Genomic DNA, 19,492 nt, shown 5'->3' with positions numbered 1-19,492 from the left:
GTCTCTCTGGGGGCCCATGAGTCCGCTTGATCTAAGCACATGGTGCAGGGCGAACTGCCGTCAGGCACGATTGGAGTCAAGCACCTGAAAGCTAACCACCACCTATTGCAGAGAGGAAGCAGCTGGCAGAGCTGAGAATGAGGTGCCCATGTCACTGGCATATACTAAAACATTTTTGGTAATGCCACTGCTTTCATACCTGCCTCGAAAAGAGCATCTTCTGTGCGGTTCACTAAGTCAGCCCTGATAGGACACTAAACACATGCCATAATCGGAGCAGTGAGTGAATAATGGAGTGCTCAGATGCTGCTTTCCAGCCAGAGAGCAGGAGCTGATCTGCAGGAAGTGCTGCTATAGGAGCTTTTTGCTTCCTCACCTTCAGGAAACCTCCTTTTTCTTTCCCTGGCGGAAGATATTTTTCTCTCTGCCAGCATATTAACAAATATACACTAGGGTATAATAGAAGCAGGATGCTCTGTGTCTATCAATAGAATCTATATAGAATCTTTTCCCGTAGGGATTATTTCAAATGTTGATTCAATCTTTCTGAGACTTAAATCATGATGTTGCAAACCTCCAGGGCACTGCTGTATTATTTGTGACGTTCTTTATTGGTTTCTGCCGTTTGATAAAGTAGAGAAAGTTGATTTACAACAGAATGCAGTTTGTTTGTGAATCGGGAATATCACCAACAGTGCATTTTGCAGCGCACATTCTGTCTGGAGCAAACTGCATTTAGTGTATGCTATGTGTTTTTCTTGTCCATGTTATTATATTATTGTTACATACAAAGAATAACAGCAAATAGTCAATGCTGTATTGGAGCAGGACACATAATAAAGCACATAGGAGATTCAATTTAACAGAATTTTGGGGTTCTTTCATTAAAGAAGGGTGCCCCCCTCTATTTGAAAACTGAATTGTGTAGGACAAATAAGTAAACCAGAAGTGGATTTGAAACATTCGTTTCCCTTTATTAGCTCAGTGAGGCTGATGTGTACTGCACATTAGAAAATAAAATCACAGGAATCTTCATACAATGAATAAAACCACAACAGTACATGTAGAATTGGCAGGTGGAAACTAGCCCAGCTAGGGCTTAACTAATAGCTTACTTTCCCTGTTCGGCATAGTTCAACCAACATTATTATACTTTCACCTACGAATTTTACAGTAGCGCCATCCACTCCGTGGTTCACATTATTAAAAATGTCTGTCACACTGGTACAAATTTAGAATCATCACATTATTTTATATGGCTATTCTAGGTCATTTATAGATCAGATCTTATGTTACAGTGATTGAAGTTCTCATTACAGCCATCAAAAAATGACACATAATTATTACCAAAATTTATAATCTAAAAAGGATGAAAAGGGTTTCCTCTTTTTTTTTTTTTTTAAACTGACCAAACTTTTTTTTTTTTTTTATAAATTCTTCCACTTCTTCCCCCAAAGCCAGAAACTTTCCTATAGGTTCCGCTGTTCTCAGTGACAACTCAGTTGCTGTTTAATAGCACTTTAACAAACGGACAGCATTTCCAAATTTAGGTTTCTGTTGGTTGAATTGTGGAATATTTCCCATGCCACAAGAATCACATTGCACTTGGTAAAACAAGACTAAGGCCTGGATTTTCTAAGGTCGCAGACCTTAGAGAATCCGGCGGTAACGGGGGACGAAGCAGGGGGCGGGCCTGTGAAATCCGGCAGCGATCGCACCTCCGTGGTGCTATCGCTGCCGGCTTTCGCACCCAATAGCGCCATCCTAAAAGGTGGAGCTATTGAGCATGCTACTGGCAGCAAAAAGGGTTCTTACCTTTTCACTGCCAGCGAAGTTTCCGCCACATCGGCCCTGACGACGCCCAGACTCCTCCTCTTCTGGGGCCGACTCTGCCCCAACTCTGCCCTGATCTAGCTACGGCACGCGAAAAGTCGCTTTTCGCATGTGAAATGCTATGAAAATGACCACCTAAGTGTTCTAAAAGTAACAGTTCTGTTACCATTATTCAGGTATATTTTTTCTCAGTCTCTTAAATTTTATTTTGAATTGCAAGTTCATGGGGAACTTCATCTGTGTGGCAATATGTTAGGCCAGTAAAAAAAAAAAAAAAATAGAACCACAATGTAATGTCTGTTTAAAATAAACAAACAAACAAAAGCACATACTTTCTAATCATCTCAGCAATTCAGGGCAAAATAGAATGTATTTAAAATTTCATCACAGAAAATTTAAAGGCAAAATAGGTAATGCATCTGGTCCTTGAACACATAATATGATATACTAAATACTGATTTCTTAAAAATAATTTATTGCTTTTAATATATATATATATTTATATATATTTATATATTTTTTTACAACAGAAGACACTCAAAATCCAGAAAGGAAAAACTGTAAACTTTAGTTTGGCGTTCACATAATTAAACAAGTTAAAATACCTGCATTTTAACCTACAGAAGAATAAGAGTGATGTGGATTAAAGCCGTTACTGATGTAACAGAGAACCTGTGAAAAAGTTCTTTTTTTATTGCTATCTACTGAAAAATAAGAAGCAAAAAAAAAAAAGAAAGAAAAGAAAAGAAAGCTCAAGCAAACGCCCAGCAACACAGAGAGTGGAATCTTCCAGAACAGAATGTGCTGGTGATAAATGAATACAGCTATCAAAATCAGCTGCAGTAGCCTGTGGTGATAACTTTTTTTTTTTTTTTTCAACCAGACTTTTTCAAGAAAAAAAATACCTAAAAAAAGATTAGCTAGGTAAATGTACTTTATCTATAAAAGAAGCTATGAATGCCAAACTGTAATAGAATACTAATTTATTAACCTAGGTGGAGCAAAAACCTAAAACTGATTCAGTTCAGTAGCTCCGCATTCAGATGAAAATTCTGATGCTCTGAAAACAGTAGTTTCCTTAAGCTGTCTAATTTGTCTGATAGAAGCAATGGCATTGAGAACGTGGTCATGGTCCTCTCTGAGGCCATGCTAGTTCACAGTTCAGCAATGCTTCTGCAAAACAGAAAGTGGCTTTTCCAGTTCTAGTATGCTTTGATGATACAAAAATTTTCACTGGCCTTTTTATTATTTTAGTCAACAATGACTTGAGTTCATAATAAATAGGTTCACTGCAACTGATAAATATGTCTTCTTCAGTAAACAAAGGAATGAAATATCAGTATTTATACCGGATGCATAATTCAAGAACTAAATTGACTAGTGAATGCCGTTGTTAAACAATGCCGAGAAAAAGATTACTGGCTTCGAGAATGCTACTGAAGCATCAAAGTACAAATCATATGGTGTTGCATGCCTCAGTATTTTTCTTTTATCAGTTAAAAAAATAACACAAACTTTCAACAGCATAGCTTTACAAGAAGGCATATCAAGGTCTACTTCCAAACCTTAGTACCTGATTCACTAAGGGTTTTTCCCATAGACACAAAACGGGAGAAAAGCCTTAATGAATCTGGCCCTAAGGTTGAAGCTTCAAAGTATAAAGCTTAAAATGGATACTCACTGGCGAGGCACTGAATAAAATCACGCACTTTACAAAAAAAATGAATAAATAAATAAATTTGGTTGCGAAATGTTTGTTCACTTAATACATTCAGTGTAAAAAAAACTGCAAAAAAAAGCCCCAAATTTACCCTCTCCCAAAAGAAAAAAAGCATAATAGAATGCCAAAAGTGGAAAAGTTATTATGAAACTGGTTTCTAATTGTAGGGCCAGGATGTTCCTTGACAAAATAATTGAAATGGAAGTTCACTGGTGGGAAAATAAGATACCTCTGCGTGAAGCGCTGTTTGTGCACTCAACAAAAAACACAGACGCGCAGGCACACACTCTCTGTCGCTTACAATCAAATATATATAGCATAAATCCAGCTTCCTAAATATGTTAGTGTTCAGTAGCCATTTCACTTCATACAATTACGTTTGAATATCTGTGATTTAAAAAAAAAAAATCTGCAGTATTGAAAAGAAGGCTGCATTTACAGTGCATAGCTGTAACAAATAAAGAACATTGTCATACAATATGTACACAAAATAAAAATACTCCATTGAATGTCTGTAAATAGAGGACTACATTTTAGAATGTAGCGCAGAAACTACTGGAACACCCACTTTTCCCTCCCCCATCCCCAATAGTTTTATCCAGTTCTTCATTAATAATGTAACACACCCGCTCATTAGAAAACAATGTTGAATAAGCTGCACATTTTTGACCATTTACAAAGGCTTTTCAATTTACGTGGAAGATCGACATATGGGACACATTTTACACAGGTGTCAGAATGAAGCTTCTTCTGCAAGTTCAGCAGTGGACTGATAGCATTTATTTCCTTCACCTTCCATCCTTGAGCTCCCTCCTTTCTACCCCCCAACAAAAAAAAAAAGGGCATTGCTATAAATGCCTCTAGAGTGTTGAAGTCTCCTGGACTGTCACAGTAGTATATTCAGAGAAGCAGCTTCTTTAAAAAAAAAAAAAATGATTTCAATATATTCTAAATACCAGAATTATGGTTTCAAACAGAATCTTGCACACCTTGAAGGTTTCATTTCCACAGCAATTCACTGCAGAATTTCTGTTGCTTCAGGTGGTTTTCTAGAGTAGTCTCTATAACTGTTAGGCGCCTTCACCACCAATCCAGGAAAGCAAAGCTTCTGACACCCAATGACGTACGTGCTTATTGGACGAGCGGCCTGCCATTTCACTCCTCAGCAGCTGTGTTCATGTAAACCTTTGTAGTACAGAGTGTAAAGTAGGAGAAATTCCTAGGTCTGACTTTTAATAGTCCGTTATTGAAGGACACAATGTCCATGAGGTATTCTCTGTCCTTCCATTGGCCTTGATGCTTGTTACCTACGTAAGCTTCTCTGAGCCTCCTTGAGCAAACTATCAAAATCCATGGAGTCATACTTGCTCTTTGTGGAAGCAGGATCAAAGTCATCTGAATTTGAGTCTGAAACAAATAAAATGACCAGTTTAGAATCCGTTCCATACAGAATTATATCAACAAGAACATCAGAAGTGCTCACTTCCAGGAATAAAAAGTGGTAATCACCAAGTTTATCTTGCGAATAATGGACCGGTTCACCAGAAACTTGACCAAGCCTTCTTTTAAATCAAGCTATTCTGTTTGCCTTGTCTAAATTATTTAGCAACAAATTACACAGCTTAATTGTGCATTGACAGAAAAAAAAAACCTCTTTGTTAAAGCTGTTTTTAAATCTTCTACCAGTTAGTTCTTTGAATTGTCCCCTCATCTTAGTAATATTTGAAAGGATAAATAAGCAACCCCTATTAACTGCACTCTGATTTGAAGATTTTCAGTATGTTGTCTACAGGGACTCAGAGGTCCTTTTTCTGAATGTTAACTCCTACAATGAGACCCAGTATTGTGAATATATAGCCAGGATTGTTTTCTCTATGCACATCAGAACACATTCGTCCACATTTAATTTAATCTACCATTTAGATACAGAGTTTCCCAGTCTCACAAAGTCCTCCTGTAATTCCTCTCACTCTGCTTGTGTTTTAACTACTTTGAATAATATTTTTTAATCTCCTAATTTGATCACTGCACTCATTGCTCCTTTTTCCATATCATTAAAGAATATGCTGGCAATACACTTATCCCATTACAGATCTCTGAGGCACTCCACATTTCAACATTGAGAAAACTAACCATTTGGTTCTATAATTTGAGGCCTATGCACTGTAACTCACAGTTAAACATTTTAGCATTCATGTTGGTGTACATTTTTGTGTATGCCAAAATATTATTTATGAAGCAATGCATTGTTTTAGCAAACAATTGCCTCCGTAGTGTGTGTGAATGCCACAGCTAACCTATAAAACTAACATCTATGCTCTCAAATTGGCCACCCTCAAACCCATACTCAAAAAACCGAACCTGGACCCGGATGACCTCAACAACTATCGCCCCATATCAAATCTCCCATTTGTAGCTAAGATCATGGAGAAAATCGTAAATAAGCAACTTTCAAATTACCTAGAAGACCATAATATTCTACACCCCTCACAATATGGTTTCCGAAAAGAACACAATACCGAAACCCTCCTCATCTCACTCCTTGATCATGTTTACATTGGCTTTGATAAAGGACAGTCGTTCCTCTTAGCTCTCCTCGACATCTCTGCAGCTATAGATACTGTAAATCATAATACCCTTCTAAACCAGCTATCAGACATAGGAATTGCAGGATCAGCTCTTAGATTTATTTATTTATTTATTTAACTTTTTTTATATACCGGCATTCATGAACAAGTCACATCATGCCGGTTTACATAGAACAAGGGGTGCAATGAACAGTAGAACTAAACTCGTGCAAGGGGGGAGCAGTTACAAAAAACAGGGGTAGAGTAACTTGGAAGAGCGGAAAGGGGGAGTGGGGAGAGATAGGAACTGTAAGGCAAAATATAAATAAGTTACTAATTAGTTAAATTACTATAAAGAGACATTGTTGTATGAACTGGAGATGGTTAAGAACTGTCCGGGAAGGCTTGTTTAAAAAGCCAGGTCTTTAGTCTCTTGCGAAAAGTTGGAAGGCAAGGTTCTAGGCGGAGATCTGAGGGGATTGAGTTCCAAAGTGCAGGTCCAGATGGTTCGACTCCTTCCTTAGCAATAGAGGCTATAAGGTTAAAATCAATAACAAGGAATCCTCTCACACTAACGCCCCATTCGGAGTCCCCCAGGGCTCCTCCTTATCGCCCACCCTGTTTAACATCTACATACTCCCTCTCTGCCACTTACTCTCAAATCTAAAACTTAAGTTCTATATATACGCAGACGATGTTCAAATTTTAATCCCAATATCCAATTCACTGGACTCAACACTCAGGTTATGGAACTCTCACCTGCAAACGATCAGCCATCACCTCTCAAGCCTCAACCTGGTGCTCAACACTTCCAAGACAGAACTATTGCTAATCACTCCAGAAGGCAGTCCCTTCCAACACCAACTGCAAGCTAACATACAAATATCCCATGCTAGAGATCTTGGAGTCATTATTGATAGTCACTTGAACCTAAAGCAATTTATAAAACACACTCAAAGGAGTGCTTCTACAAGTTACAAGTACTCAAAAAACTTAAACCGCTCCTATTCCATTATGATTTCAGATCTGTCCTCCAAGCCATTCTGTTTTCCAAGATCGACTACTGCAATTCCATTTTGCAAGGTCTCCTGGCTTCTACTATAAAACCCCTCCAGTTGCTCCAAAATGCAACGGCGAGAATTTTGACGAATACCAATCGGAGAGCGCATATCTCTCCCATTCTAAAAGATCTTCTCTGGCTCCCAGTAAACTTCAGGATTCTCCATAAATCACTCACAATTATCCACAAAAATATTCACCATCAGACCCCTCTTGATCTGCTACACCATCTCAAATTGCACTCGACGGCCAGACCATTAAGGGATGCCTACAAGGGATCCTTACATGTTCCTCCAATCAAAGTTGTGCACCACTCAAACATCAGAGACCGGACATTCTCTATCACAGGTCCCTCCATCTGGAACGCCATGCCTCCGGACCTCAGGCAGGAAACTTGTCTACTAACTTTTAAAAAGAAACTAAAGACATGGCTGTTCTGCCGAGCCTTCCCCGCTACTAGCCCAACAGCCTGACTTAGAATTGTTCCAGCAATTATGTAAATAAACAAACGCTAAATCACGCTTACAAGTTATCATGAGGACGGCTCCTTGCTTCCCTCCCATACTCTCTTGTATATAGTACTTTATCTTCGTTCTCCCTTTCTTATTTCCTACTCCCAGTTAAGGCATCCTTGTTATAATGTAACTTTATGCTCCTTCAAATTGTCTCTTGTTGATTGGTTGGTTATAGTTACTGCTTAGTTCGATGTAAACCGAGTTGATTTGATTTGTATCAAGAAAGTCGGTACATAAAAGCCTTTAATAAATAAATAAATACATCTATTTGCTAAATAGCATAAACCTACTAAACTGAGCATGTAAAGTTAGTTTTTCCTCATGGCTCAGTCTCCTTGCTTCAAACCTGTCTAAAAGTAGGCTTGACATATGGGGTTAGTTGTCATTGCTAAGAGCAGAAGCAAAAAGCATCTGAATCCCAGGAAAGGAGATGAAAGAAGAAAAGAGACTTCCATGAAAGAAAAGTCAGAGGAAAAGCATGTGCCTCACAGGTCTGCCAAGGAGAATGATGACTGGCATCAGAAGAGGTCACAGCCAGGCCTGGTGCATCCATCCTATTGATGCCAGGAAGGGAACTCTGCCAAACCTGAGTCAGAAGGAGACTAGCATCTGGCCATCTCTCTCTAGGAGTTTCCTGTAGCGTTGGGACATGTTGAGATCTCTTCATACTGAAGCCTCAGAACATCTGTTCTTGCATTGGACAGACTAACCAGCAATAAAAGCAATGACCATCACTATATCCCAGAAAAGCAAGCTCTGGCAGCTGACAACATGTGACTCAATCCCCAAAGCCACTTCTTTTCCTCTCCTAAGCATCAACTCCATCTATGCCATGCAGGAATGGCTATTTCAGAAAGCCATAGAAAGGCTTGAGAGAAGCATCCAGTCTGAAGAGGCTGTCTCACGAGCATGGGAGTAACTCACATGACGCAGCAGTTACAACTCTAAACACCTTGCTGGGCAGACTGGATATACCATTTTGGTCTTTATTTGCCATCATTTACTACAGCATTTTATTGTATTTTTACTAATTATATAGTATATACATGTTTTTCAAATAAATAAATACATATTTTACTGTGCTACTATGACTATCCCTCCTAATTTGCATTCTGTATGGAACTTATGGCTCACCTACTGCAGTCTTGTCTTTAAGATCTGTTCTGCAGACTGTTCAAAGCATCTGAGACCATGCAGAATATAGAAGACATCATGTAATGTTTCATCATAATAATGGCATTTGACTGGAACTTGTTGGATGGGCCTGTTATTTGTCATTTCTTTATTTTCGATTAAGCTCATGGCTTTCCATTGGTAGCTCAAAGTGAGTTCTATTCAGACACATTAGGAATTTCCCTGGCTCCTGCAGCTTACACTCTAAGGCCTAGATTTACTAAGACTTTTCTCCCATTCTCTGACTATGGGGAAAATGTTTAAAAATCAAGCCCTAAGTTTGAACCTGAGGAAATAGAGGGCGAAGATACTTGCTCAAGGTCACAAGGAGTATCAGCTGGATTTTAACCCTGGTTTCTCTGATTCTCAGCCTAATACTCTAACGACTAGGATACTCCTCCACTCCTATATACTCCAGTTACAATATTGTGCCTTATACACTCTACAATGTACACCAATGTTTGAAAACATTTCTCATTTATGAATCTTTGGTTTGAAAATATTTTTGAAATGCTCTTCTTTCTGGTCTCCTCTCTCTCTATTGCTCTCTCCTCCTCCTCCATTCTCCCCTGTCCTCTACTCCAGGGGTGGGCAAACCTTTTTTTTTAGAACCCAAGGAACCCCTTCAATCGTGAATCCCAGCCTCTACCAAAATCAGAACAACCTTCAACCCAACAGGAACAAGGCATTTTCGTAGCTAGCAGACCACCTAATCTCATTCACAAATGCACGCCATAAGTATAAATAGTAAGGTGCAGACAAAAACTGAACTGGAAACCACTAAAAGCCACACTCTTATGCAGTGTAATAAATCAAAAAACAGAAATATCACCATTCCTCATAAAACAAAGTTAAGAAAAATAAATCAATCATAACAGGGAGGAAACCATACTAATAAAAAGCATATTTCAAAACTAATAAAAAGCATATTTCAAAACATAATTAAGAAGAATAAGGATTAAAAAAAACTTTAAACTTTAAACATTTTCCCAAAATCAATGGAATATTTCAAAACAGCAGACATATCAAAAACCCAATAATTAAAGCCAATAAGGATAAAAAAAAAAAATCCCCCCACTCCATACCTGGAAACTTCCTTTTTGCACTCTGAGACTGTAGACACTCTTTCACAGGCACACACAAAAGCAGGTTCCCTCTCTCTCTCTCACCAGCTCACAGGCACACACAAAAGCAGGCTCCTAATTTCTCTCTCCCTCTCTCACAGGCACACACACAAGCAGGTTCCCACTCTCTCTCTCTCTCTCTCTTTCACAGGCACACACACAAGCAGGTTCCCACTCTCTCTCTCTCTCTTTCACAGGCACACACAAAAGCAGGCTCCTAATCTCTCTCTTTCTCTCTGTCACAGGCACACACACAAGCAGGCTTCTATTCTATCTTTATCTCTCTCAGGCATGCACACAAGCAGGTTCCCTCTCTCTCTCTCTCTCTCTCTTCCACAGGCACACACAAAAGCAGGTTCCCTCTCTCTCACTCTCTCTCTCTCACACACACACACAGGCACACACAAAAGCAGGCTCCTAATCTCTCTCTCTCTCTCTCTCCCTCTCCCTCTCTGTCACAGGCACACACACAAACAGGCTTCTATTCTATCTTTCTATCTCAGGCACGCACACAAGCAGGTGCCCACTCTCTCTCTCTTTCACAAGCACACACAAAAGCAGGTTCCCTCTCTCTCACACACTCTCTCTCTCTCTCTCACAGGCACACACAGAAGCAGGTTCCCACTCTCTCTCTCTTCTCTCTTTCACAGACACATACAAAAGCAGGCTCCTAATCTCTCTCTCTCTCTCTCTCAGGCATGCACACAAGCAGGTTCCCACACTCTCTCTCTTTTTCACAGGCACACACACAGCAGGCTCCCAATCTCTCTCTCTCTCTCTCACAAACATACACACACAAGCAGGTTCCCAAACTCTCTCTCACACAGGCACATACACAAGAAGGTTCCCAAACACTCTCTCTCTCTCTCTTACAGGCACACACACATGCATTCTCCCAAACACATAATTGTACCTCTGCTCATCCTTCAGCCCCTCTGGCCTGGGTTGAAGCAGCAGTCCACTACCTGGTTTCTCTTCTTCTCCTGTGGCGGGCACCTCCCTTCTCCTCCTTCGGCCCCACTGGCCTGGACTTGCCGTCTCATTTTATTATTCTTTTTTGTCCCCACCAGCCTGGGCACTGGCAGGAGCCACTGCAGAATCTTTTTTTTTCTTCTTTTTCAGCCCCATCAACCTGGGCTCCAGTGGATGCAACTGCCACATCTTTTTTTTCTTCTTTTTGCGTCAATGCTGTGTCTTTATTTTTTTTTTCTTTCATCTTTTTTGGTCATGCTGGCCTGGGCTCCAGCGGGTGCCGCTGCCATGTCTCTGTCTCTCCTCACTGGCGGGAACCCCACCAGCACCAATGAATGGGGGTCTCTCCTCAATGGCAGGAGGTGGGAACCCTGCCAGCGCAGATGAATGGGGTCTCTTTTCATTGGCGAGGGGTGGAAACCCCACCAGCGTACCGACAAATGGGGCCTCTCCTTGCCAGATGCCAATGTTCCAACCTCCCTGCTCAAGTTTCATCAAGGGCGATAACTTGGCCTTTGATGATGACAATGAGCAGGCAGATTGGAGCATTGGCCGGTTACACATAATGGAGAGTGTCCAAGTGATAGGCAGGCCAGAATAAAAATGTTAAGGGCTGGATTTGGCCCACAGGCCATGCCCATCACTTCTCTACTCCACAACTCTCATACTGCCTGCTCTAATAGCTCCACCCATAGGAGCCAATTTTTGGAAGTTATTGGGGGTGCTGAACTCAACACAAATTAGAGTGCCCCCAGCAAAAAAGAATAAAACAGAACACAGTGGGCCATGAGTGTGAATGACCAGCCTGTATTTAAATGTCTAGAGAGGAGCAGGTAATGTGGCTGACATATGTGGCCAAAACAAAAGCCAGGGAAGACTCAAAGTTCCAATAGTCATTCCTTTCCCCAGCTCATTCCCAACAGGGTTATCCCTGCAGCTCCATTCCCTCCCCCAGCAGCTTATCCACTTCCCCTACATTTTCTTATCATAACCACTGTCCCTGAAACCCATTGCCTCCCCTCTGCAGTCCCATGCCTACAGAGTCCACATAAAGCACTCCACCACCTGCATGTCCTGAGCCCTGACAGCTCAGCAGTCACTATCTCCCCAGCTCCAGGGCCACAGCTACATGTGGTATTTCCTGTTCTCAATTTGGAAATCCCAGAGGTAACTGCTATTACTGGGATATAACAGCGGAATGTTTTATTTACTTTTGGGAACAATGTTCACCTCAAGTTCTTCACAATTTAAGGCTTGACCACAGCCCCTTCTCAATACTGGAGCTGTAAACTTTTAAGAAAGAGACTTTGAGCCTATGATACTGCATGTCGCCACAACCTCCTCCCGCTTCCCCGTACTTCCAGTAAAATACCTTATTTACCCTGGTGACTGCCAGACTAGAAGGAAAGAGCAGAAACCACCTGCTCCCCACCCTTGACTATTCCCAGATGGCAGCAAAATCTTCAATAAACCCTTAATAACATCTGCTGCTGCTGCTGCTTGCACTTGTTTTTTTCTGTTGCCTCTCTGCCTCATTCCTTCTTTCAAAGCTTATTTTTTGGTCTTCTCATTTCTTTCTCATTTGTTATTTTACCCATGTGCATATTTCTTCCTATCCCTGGCTTTCTCTCCACAGCTCATTATCTTCTTTAAAAAACTCCCAGTCTCATCCCCCTCCTGCTACTTCCATCTCTGTCCTCACCTCTTCTTGCCTCTTTCCTCCACCATGATCCCTCTCTTCTGAAGCCCTATCAGCCCCCTCCTCTCTGTCCGGAAAGCTCTTTTCCCAGTCCTTCACCTCTCTTCCTCTAAAGTTCCCTTCACCTAACCACTCACCAAGCTCTTCTTTACAGCCTATATCCTCTCCCTTTCTCACAGCTCCAGTTCCCTCTCAGCCTTCTCTGCTATGCTCCCAGCCCCTCTTACCCTCAAACCTGTGATGAGTCCTCCCCCTCCCCCTCCCAGTCCCTCTTCCCCTTCCAGTTCCTCACCTCCTCCTCTAGCAGTCTGAATTCCTTCTTTTAGTTCCTCTTACAGACCCTCACGGCAGTATTCTCTCTCCCAGCCAGAATCCCCCCTTTTACAATAAATGTTCCCATCTCCCAGCCTGCATTACTTCACCTCCTTACTCCATGTCCCAGCAGTTGTTTCAGCTCCATTTCCCTTTCCCAGTCCCTATATCAACAGTCTTCCCCATCTCCTGAACACCTCAGGAAGCCTGCTGCTCTTTGCTATTGGTCAGACATTCCACAGCCAGCCAATAAGCTGCATGAGGAGGTGGGAACAGTAGCTGGAGACAGACGTGAGAGCCTGCCCTCCTCTGAAGCTCATTGGCTTCAGCCAGCCAATAGACTGGATGGGGAGGATGGAACAGTAGTAAAGAGTCGGAATCACGTTCTTACTGCTTTCCCCTGCAGCATAGACCTCTCAAATTTGTAATCTGTATGGGTGCAGAAGACAATATTGGGGTGCTCAAGCACCCACAGTACTCACAGAGCTGGTACCTATGGCTCCACTCCCCATCAGTAACCCCCAATACTTGCTGTTAGTTGAGACCTTAAAATGCATAAACATTAAAATATTAACACCTGGTCCAAGGCAGGTGTTAAATAGTAGGCATTAGTGAGTGTGCAAAAAATAGTCCATAGAGGAGAGCATATTCGGCACAACATGCTATTTATCCACTGAAGTCTTATTTGCACCTGATGTTTCTCCATTTAGATGCACATACATATTAATTTAGCACATACACATACTAAAGTATTTTTAGATTGGTTTAATGGCATGCTAGGGCTTTCTTTCAGAACATGGTATTTTTGTGCATGCTAAGTTTAAAGACATATGTCACTTCTTTTGTATCCTTAAATCACTTACCAACCCAAAGCAAGGCATCACCTCCTATTCCATGCCTTTTTAAGTTCCTCAGAAGCAGAGCCATAGTCAGGCAATGTGGTGCCTATGGCCAAGTGAAAAACTGCGCTCTCACCCATTATACAACACATGATACCACGAGTTAGAAGACTTTGTTAAATGTTTGCACAGCAATGCCCATGGCTGGTGCAAGAGAATTAGGCACCCTAGGAAAACCTTACAGCCTTGCACCCCACCCGATCACTCCCTCCTCACACATAATTAAAAATTATGCATTTATAATAAATTTTACATGAAAAAGGACATTCAAAGCACAGTCTAAGGTAATGTATATTATATTTTCATGCACTGCTGTGGTGCCAACCAGAAAACCCTGCAAAAAAGCAAGACATTTGGAACTCATATGGAAATAGGCCTACTGTAATGCATCTTGCGCATGGGCAGGACCCTCAGAGAGCCATGAGAAAACAGAATTACATGAAATATACTTTCTATGTCAAAACAACACTAACTGTCAGCAATCAAAGATTAACAACTGTACCTATGAAAGTTAACAGTGCAAATATTACACCAGGCCTAAAACACCAATTTATCCCCTATTAGGAAAACAGAGTACGCCAAGCCGCTAAGGACCCTACATTAATACTACACACTATTGGAATACCTTACTTTAGTTACACATGCAAAACGCAGACAGACCCTCAAAAACAGAATAAAGAGACCACAAAGTATAAATAGACATGTACAGACAAAAACTGAACTGGAAACCACAACAAGCCAAATTCTCCATACAGTGCAACAATGGAAAAACAGAAGCATTACTATTCCTCATAAAACAATAAAATTAGTAAAACTATACCAAGAAAAATAATAATTCATATCTAATGAATAAAATAACACTCAATAATTAAAAATGCACATAAACATTTTCCAAAAACAATAAAATGTTTCAAATAACACAAGAAATTAAAACTAATAAGGATTTTTAAAAATCCTCCGATATCCATACCTGGAAGCTTTTGATTCCAGATGCCCTAAAATTGTCATGGATTAGCAGGCAGAGAGGAAGTGAGGTTAGTTTGTTTCCCACACACATGTTCTCTCATTCCCGCACGCACATATCCGCATGCTCTCTCTGTCTCCCACATGCATATACACATGCTCGCTCTCTCTGTCTCCCACACACATGCTCTCTCTCTCACCCCCGCATGCACTTATCCACATGCTCTCTCTGTCTCCCACATGCATACACACATGCTCGCTCTCTCATTCTCCTACACACATGCTCTCTCTGTCTCCCATACACATGCTCTCTCTCTTACTATCCACTCCCCCATTGAAGCAGCAGCTGCAGCATTTTCCTTCAGCTCCCATGGCCAATGGAAAAACTTCTGGCCACAAGGGCCAACCTAGCTCTGACTGAGATTCTTCCAGTAGGGCATGACGGGGAGTTACCCCTCCTTCTCCTCCGAAGCAGCATGGCCTCGCCTAAATCAACAGCGTGTTCAGTGGGGCCTTAGTAAATAGAAATTCCACAGCCCCTTTCTCACACAGAGACTCTCATTCATACTCCCTCTCTCTCTCACACACACATACAGGCTCTGTCTCACATACATAACCTCTCACTTCCTCACTCACAGGCTTCTGGCTCTCATTCACACACACACACACAACAACAAGCTCTCTGGCTCTTATATGCATACACATAAGCACAGGCTCTCTGACTCTCATTCACCCATCCCCAGCAGTCTTGCTCATCAGCCCTCAGGAGACTGTTCCCCAGACCCCTCTCCCCTCCTAGACCCCCCTCCCTAGCACTCTTACTCCCAAGCCCCCTCTTCATGCAGACCTCTACTCCCCAGCAGTCTTGCTCCCCATCCTCCCACTCCCCAGTGCTCTTGTTCTCAAGTTCCACCTCCCCTCTCAGACCCCCAAATCCCCAGCAGTCTTGTACCCCTCTCCTCTCCCCTATCAGACATGCCACTCCCCAGGATACTTATGCCCCAGTCCCCTCACCCCTTCCAGATCCTCCACTCCCCAGCAGTTTTGCTTTCCAGATGGAAAGCCCATTCCCCAGCAGTCTTACTCCCCTTCTCCCCACTCCCCAGCATTCTTGGTCCCCATCCCCCATCCCCTCTCCCCTCTCAGACCCCCAACTTCCCAGAACTCTTGCTCCCATGTCCCATCTCCCCTCTCAGACCTCCAAGGACCCAGCAGTCTTGCTTCCCTTTCCTCCTCCCTCCCAGTCCTATTTCTCAGAAATCTTGTTCCCCAGCCCCATCTCCCCTCCCAGTCCCAATAAGTCTTGCCCCCACCCCCACCCCCCCACACACACACAACCTTCTCACCCACAATCCCCTCACTCACTTTCCCTGCTCCTGAAGAATCAAAGGATTATGGCCTTCCAGCGCAGGCTTCTTCCTCCCTCCCAGCTGCCGGTGCCTGAATTACATCATCAGGTGCCGACAGCCGAGGAGGAAAAAGCAGCCCGTGCTATAAGGCTGCAATCCTTCAAGAGAAAGGAGGGTGCGTGAGGGGATCGCGGCAGCACCATGGGGGTAAGCAGCATTAAGGAAATTATGCTCCGGCCCATTGCCACCAACGAGTCTTCTCCCATTGTCAGCATCCTCCCTATGAGTGGAAAAGCAGCATGACTTAGTCAACATCATCAGTGTGGTCAGCAGGCTACACTGATTTTTCACTTACTGAGATCCCATATGGTGGCGCTATGGCGCTTTTCGGTAGTGGCACCTATGGCCATTGCCATATTGGCCTTAGGTATGCTACGGCTCTGCTCAGAAATCTCTTATGAAGGACTTTATCAATGCCTTCTGAAAATCCAGGTACACGATCGACCAACTCACTCTCATCCACGTGCTTATTTATACTTTCAAAGAATCCTAATAATCCTAAGAAATACTATGGTAAAATGGAAGCATGACTTAAGATGCCTTTTGATTCTCCATATTTAATTCTATTCCTTTCTTTTATCCAGTTATATTTGTAACAGCATCAAAACTGCAAATGGTACCAAAGTATTACAGTTTAGCATCTTAAAAAAGATATGCAGAATATATTGTCCAAACACTGACACCGGCAAAATCAGTGCACAAGTGAAAGCTACTTATGTGCAAATTGCTAATTTTACACGTGTACATCCTTTGAAAATTCACCCCTACGGCTGCAATTACCAGAAGTTAGCATAACCTATATATAGTTTTACTAGGTGGCTACATATAGCCACTCAGAAAATGGGTGTTTTGGGGGATGGAGTTAGTTCAGGAGCTTCAGCTTATGCTGATTTTCAGTACTAGCCCACTAACTAAAATCTAGGAATATCTATTGCAAGCCTAAATTTAGTCTGCTAAATTTGGGCCAGGAAAAGTCAAGTCCAATTTCATCCAAAATAGCTGGCTAAAACATAGCTAGCCATCATAGCCATTCTGCCCCACAAGGAAAATAAGCCCTATTATGCCTTTGATTTCTAGAATATAAGTGTCTGAGTTTGGATTACAGCCGTGGTAATCAGTATCTTTGTTGTCTGCTTTAACTTGGGATCTCAACTATTGTGTCCGTTTAATAAGGCTTCTTCTTTGCCTTATGCTCTCCACTGAGAAATCTGAAAGATTTGCCCTCACTACTATACCATACCATTACCTACATATTCATTCATTCATTCATTTATTTATTCAGTAATTCAGTAATTCAATGGCAGCCTAGTCCATGACATCTTGTAATGAATAGACTGTACATAACTTCCACATTCATTGGAAGCAAAGGTAGAATGGCTGGGGGCAACAAGAATGGAGGTTTTTCTTTGCTACATTAGAAATGGACTGTAAAATGCTTAGATATTTTCCCTCAAGATATTTGCCAATGCTGAAGGATTTTTCAGGCTTGAAAGCCTAATGGAGTGTTAAATATTATGGCACCAGACTTACTGCACCGTTATACATTGACTTTTTCCTCCCCACCCTTCCACCCCCACCTCCAATACACCATCATTAGAACTTTAGGTTATGTTTAATGCTATTCAAGGAGTGAACTTTTATATGTTCTAAAAGTATTTTTTGAGGACTGCTACTAACAGTTGATTCAAATGTAAAGACTCTTGGTACAACAGTGTCTTGCTTAAAAGAGCATTCTGTCTAGCATAGTGATCTGATAAGAAAAATCTATTGGTCTCTTTTTGTCATAAGAGGCCCCCCATGATGAATGATGGTCAAGGCTGTGCTTTAGGCCACTTAATTACACCCCAGAGGTTGTGAGAGGCTGGCAGTACCCTTGACTTGGAAGTAAGTCAGTTCAAGACTTTACTGTCGCTCTGCTTTTATCAGCTAACATTTAGACAAATGACTTGCTAACTTCCATACTTCTGTCTTGTGCTTTGTATCTCTCCTGCCATCAGTTGACTTTTCTCAGTTTTACACTGTCTGTTTTGCCAGTGAAGTGAGTTGATCACATATTCATTCCTCACCATGTACATCACCTTTATCATTGTCTCTAAGAAGATATCACATTATTTGAAATAAAAAGAATGCTCAGGCACTCGCTGGCTTTCACGTTTTGTTGGAGAGAATGTAAAAGGCATGTTAGTGTATATATATTTTTATATTTAACATGTGATACATCTGTTTAGACACCGGGGCATTTTTGTTTGCTAAGTCGTGAAAAGCAACAGCCAATTTTTCTTCTTGAATTGCTAAAGCCTTGTTTTGGGGAATTGGCCTGTTATGTAACTGCCCGCCTGATATGTGAATAAACTTAATCTGTGTGGAGCCTGTATGAATGTAAGACTACTCATAGTGCACACCCCATCCCACTTCCCCACCCCAGTCCTCTCATAGTGCATTGATGGGAGCTGGGCTGGGGAAGAGAGCTTTTTTTACTTACATGAATACTTTTCTAGTTTTCAAACTTATGCATGAAAAATTTTGCCAGAAAAATCTTGCGCACAATTTAGAAGGTATAAATGTGTGATGGGATCATTTTCAAAAGGGAAATTATGTGCAAACTGTCCCCTTTGAAAACTGGTGTAAACCTTTATGTGAGGCTGATCTGAAACATCTGCAGGCTTTCATAAAATAAACCCCAAATGTATCAGTTATAGACTTCAGCAGAGAACTGCATTATCAGTTCTTCAAAGATGTCAAGAGTGTGATGTTCCCAACCCTATTGTGATTTATAGGTAAGAAGTGTCACTGAAGGTAAGGAAAAAAAAAAACATTTGTACATGTACAGCTTTGTGCACATTGCAGTACATTTGAACAAAGCATAAAACGGTTTGATTTTAACCATATTGACTCTCTGTATCTAATTTAACAGTATGAGGTGGTACAGCTGCCATCCGCTTCCATCTATTTAAATAAAGAGGTGCCCAGGAATTGAAAGTGTTTCCTAGTTATAAGATTTTAGCTTAAAGATTTTCAAGTGAGAAGTTATGCAAACACATAATGCTGGTTTCTTATGTCGCTGTGTTCTGTTCATGGAACAGAACTGGAGCATATTTCCACAACCCTTCTGTAACATGTATAGATATTCAGGAGTAATGTTATCTACTGTATATAATAGTGACAATCACTACTCCTGGCAGTATTATGACACACCAATCATCACAATCCACCCCAAGGGATCTAGTTTTTATGGCTGCCAAATGGC

The 19,492-nt window shown here is 41.5% G+C and overlaps 1 protein-coding gene across 3 annotated transcripts in view; it reads right to left on the bottom strand.

Annotated features, from left to right (window-relative positions):
- Nucleotides 1-949: 949 nt before the first annotated feature.
- The window catches only part of PPARGC1A (PPARG coactivator 1 alpha), a 1,526,193-nt gene continuing 1,507,650 nt past the window's right edge, over nt 950-19,492 (bottom strand). For all 3 annotated transcript variants that reach the window (XM_029590158.1, XM_029590166.1, XM_029590174.1), the window contains one exon: nt 950-4,960. In XM_029590158.1, the coding sequence (XP_029446018.1) occupies nt 4,857-4,960 (104 nt within the window). In that variant the 3' untranslated portion in view covers nt 950-4,856. The remainder of the gene's footprint in view (nt 4,961-19,492) is intronic.

This window comes from Rhinatrema bivittatum, chromosome 1, assembly GCF_901001135.1.
Source record: "Rhinatrema bivittatum chromosome 1, aRhiBiv1.1, whole genome shotgun sequence".
Classification (NCBI taxonomy): Eukaryota; Metazoa; Chordata; class Amphibia; order Gymnophiona; family Rhinatrematidae; genus Rhinatrema; species Rhinatrema bivittatum.
The sequence above is the reverse complement of the archived record's forward strand: the minus strand, read 5'-3'. Positions and strand labels throughout refer to the sequence as shown.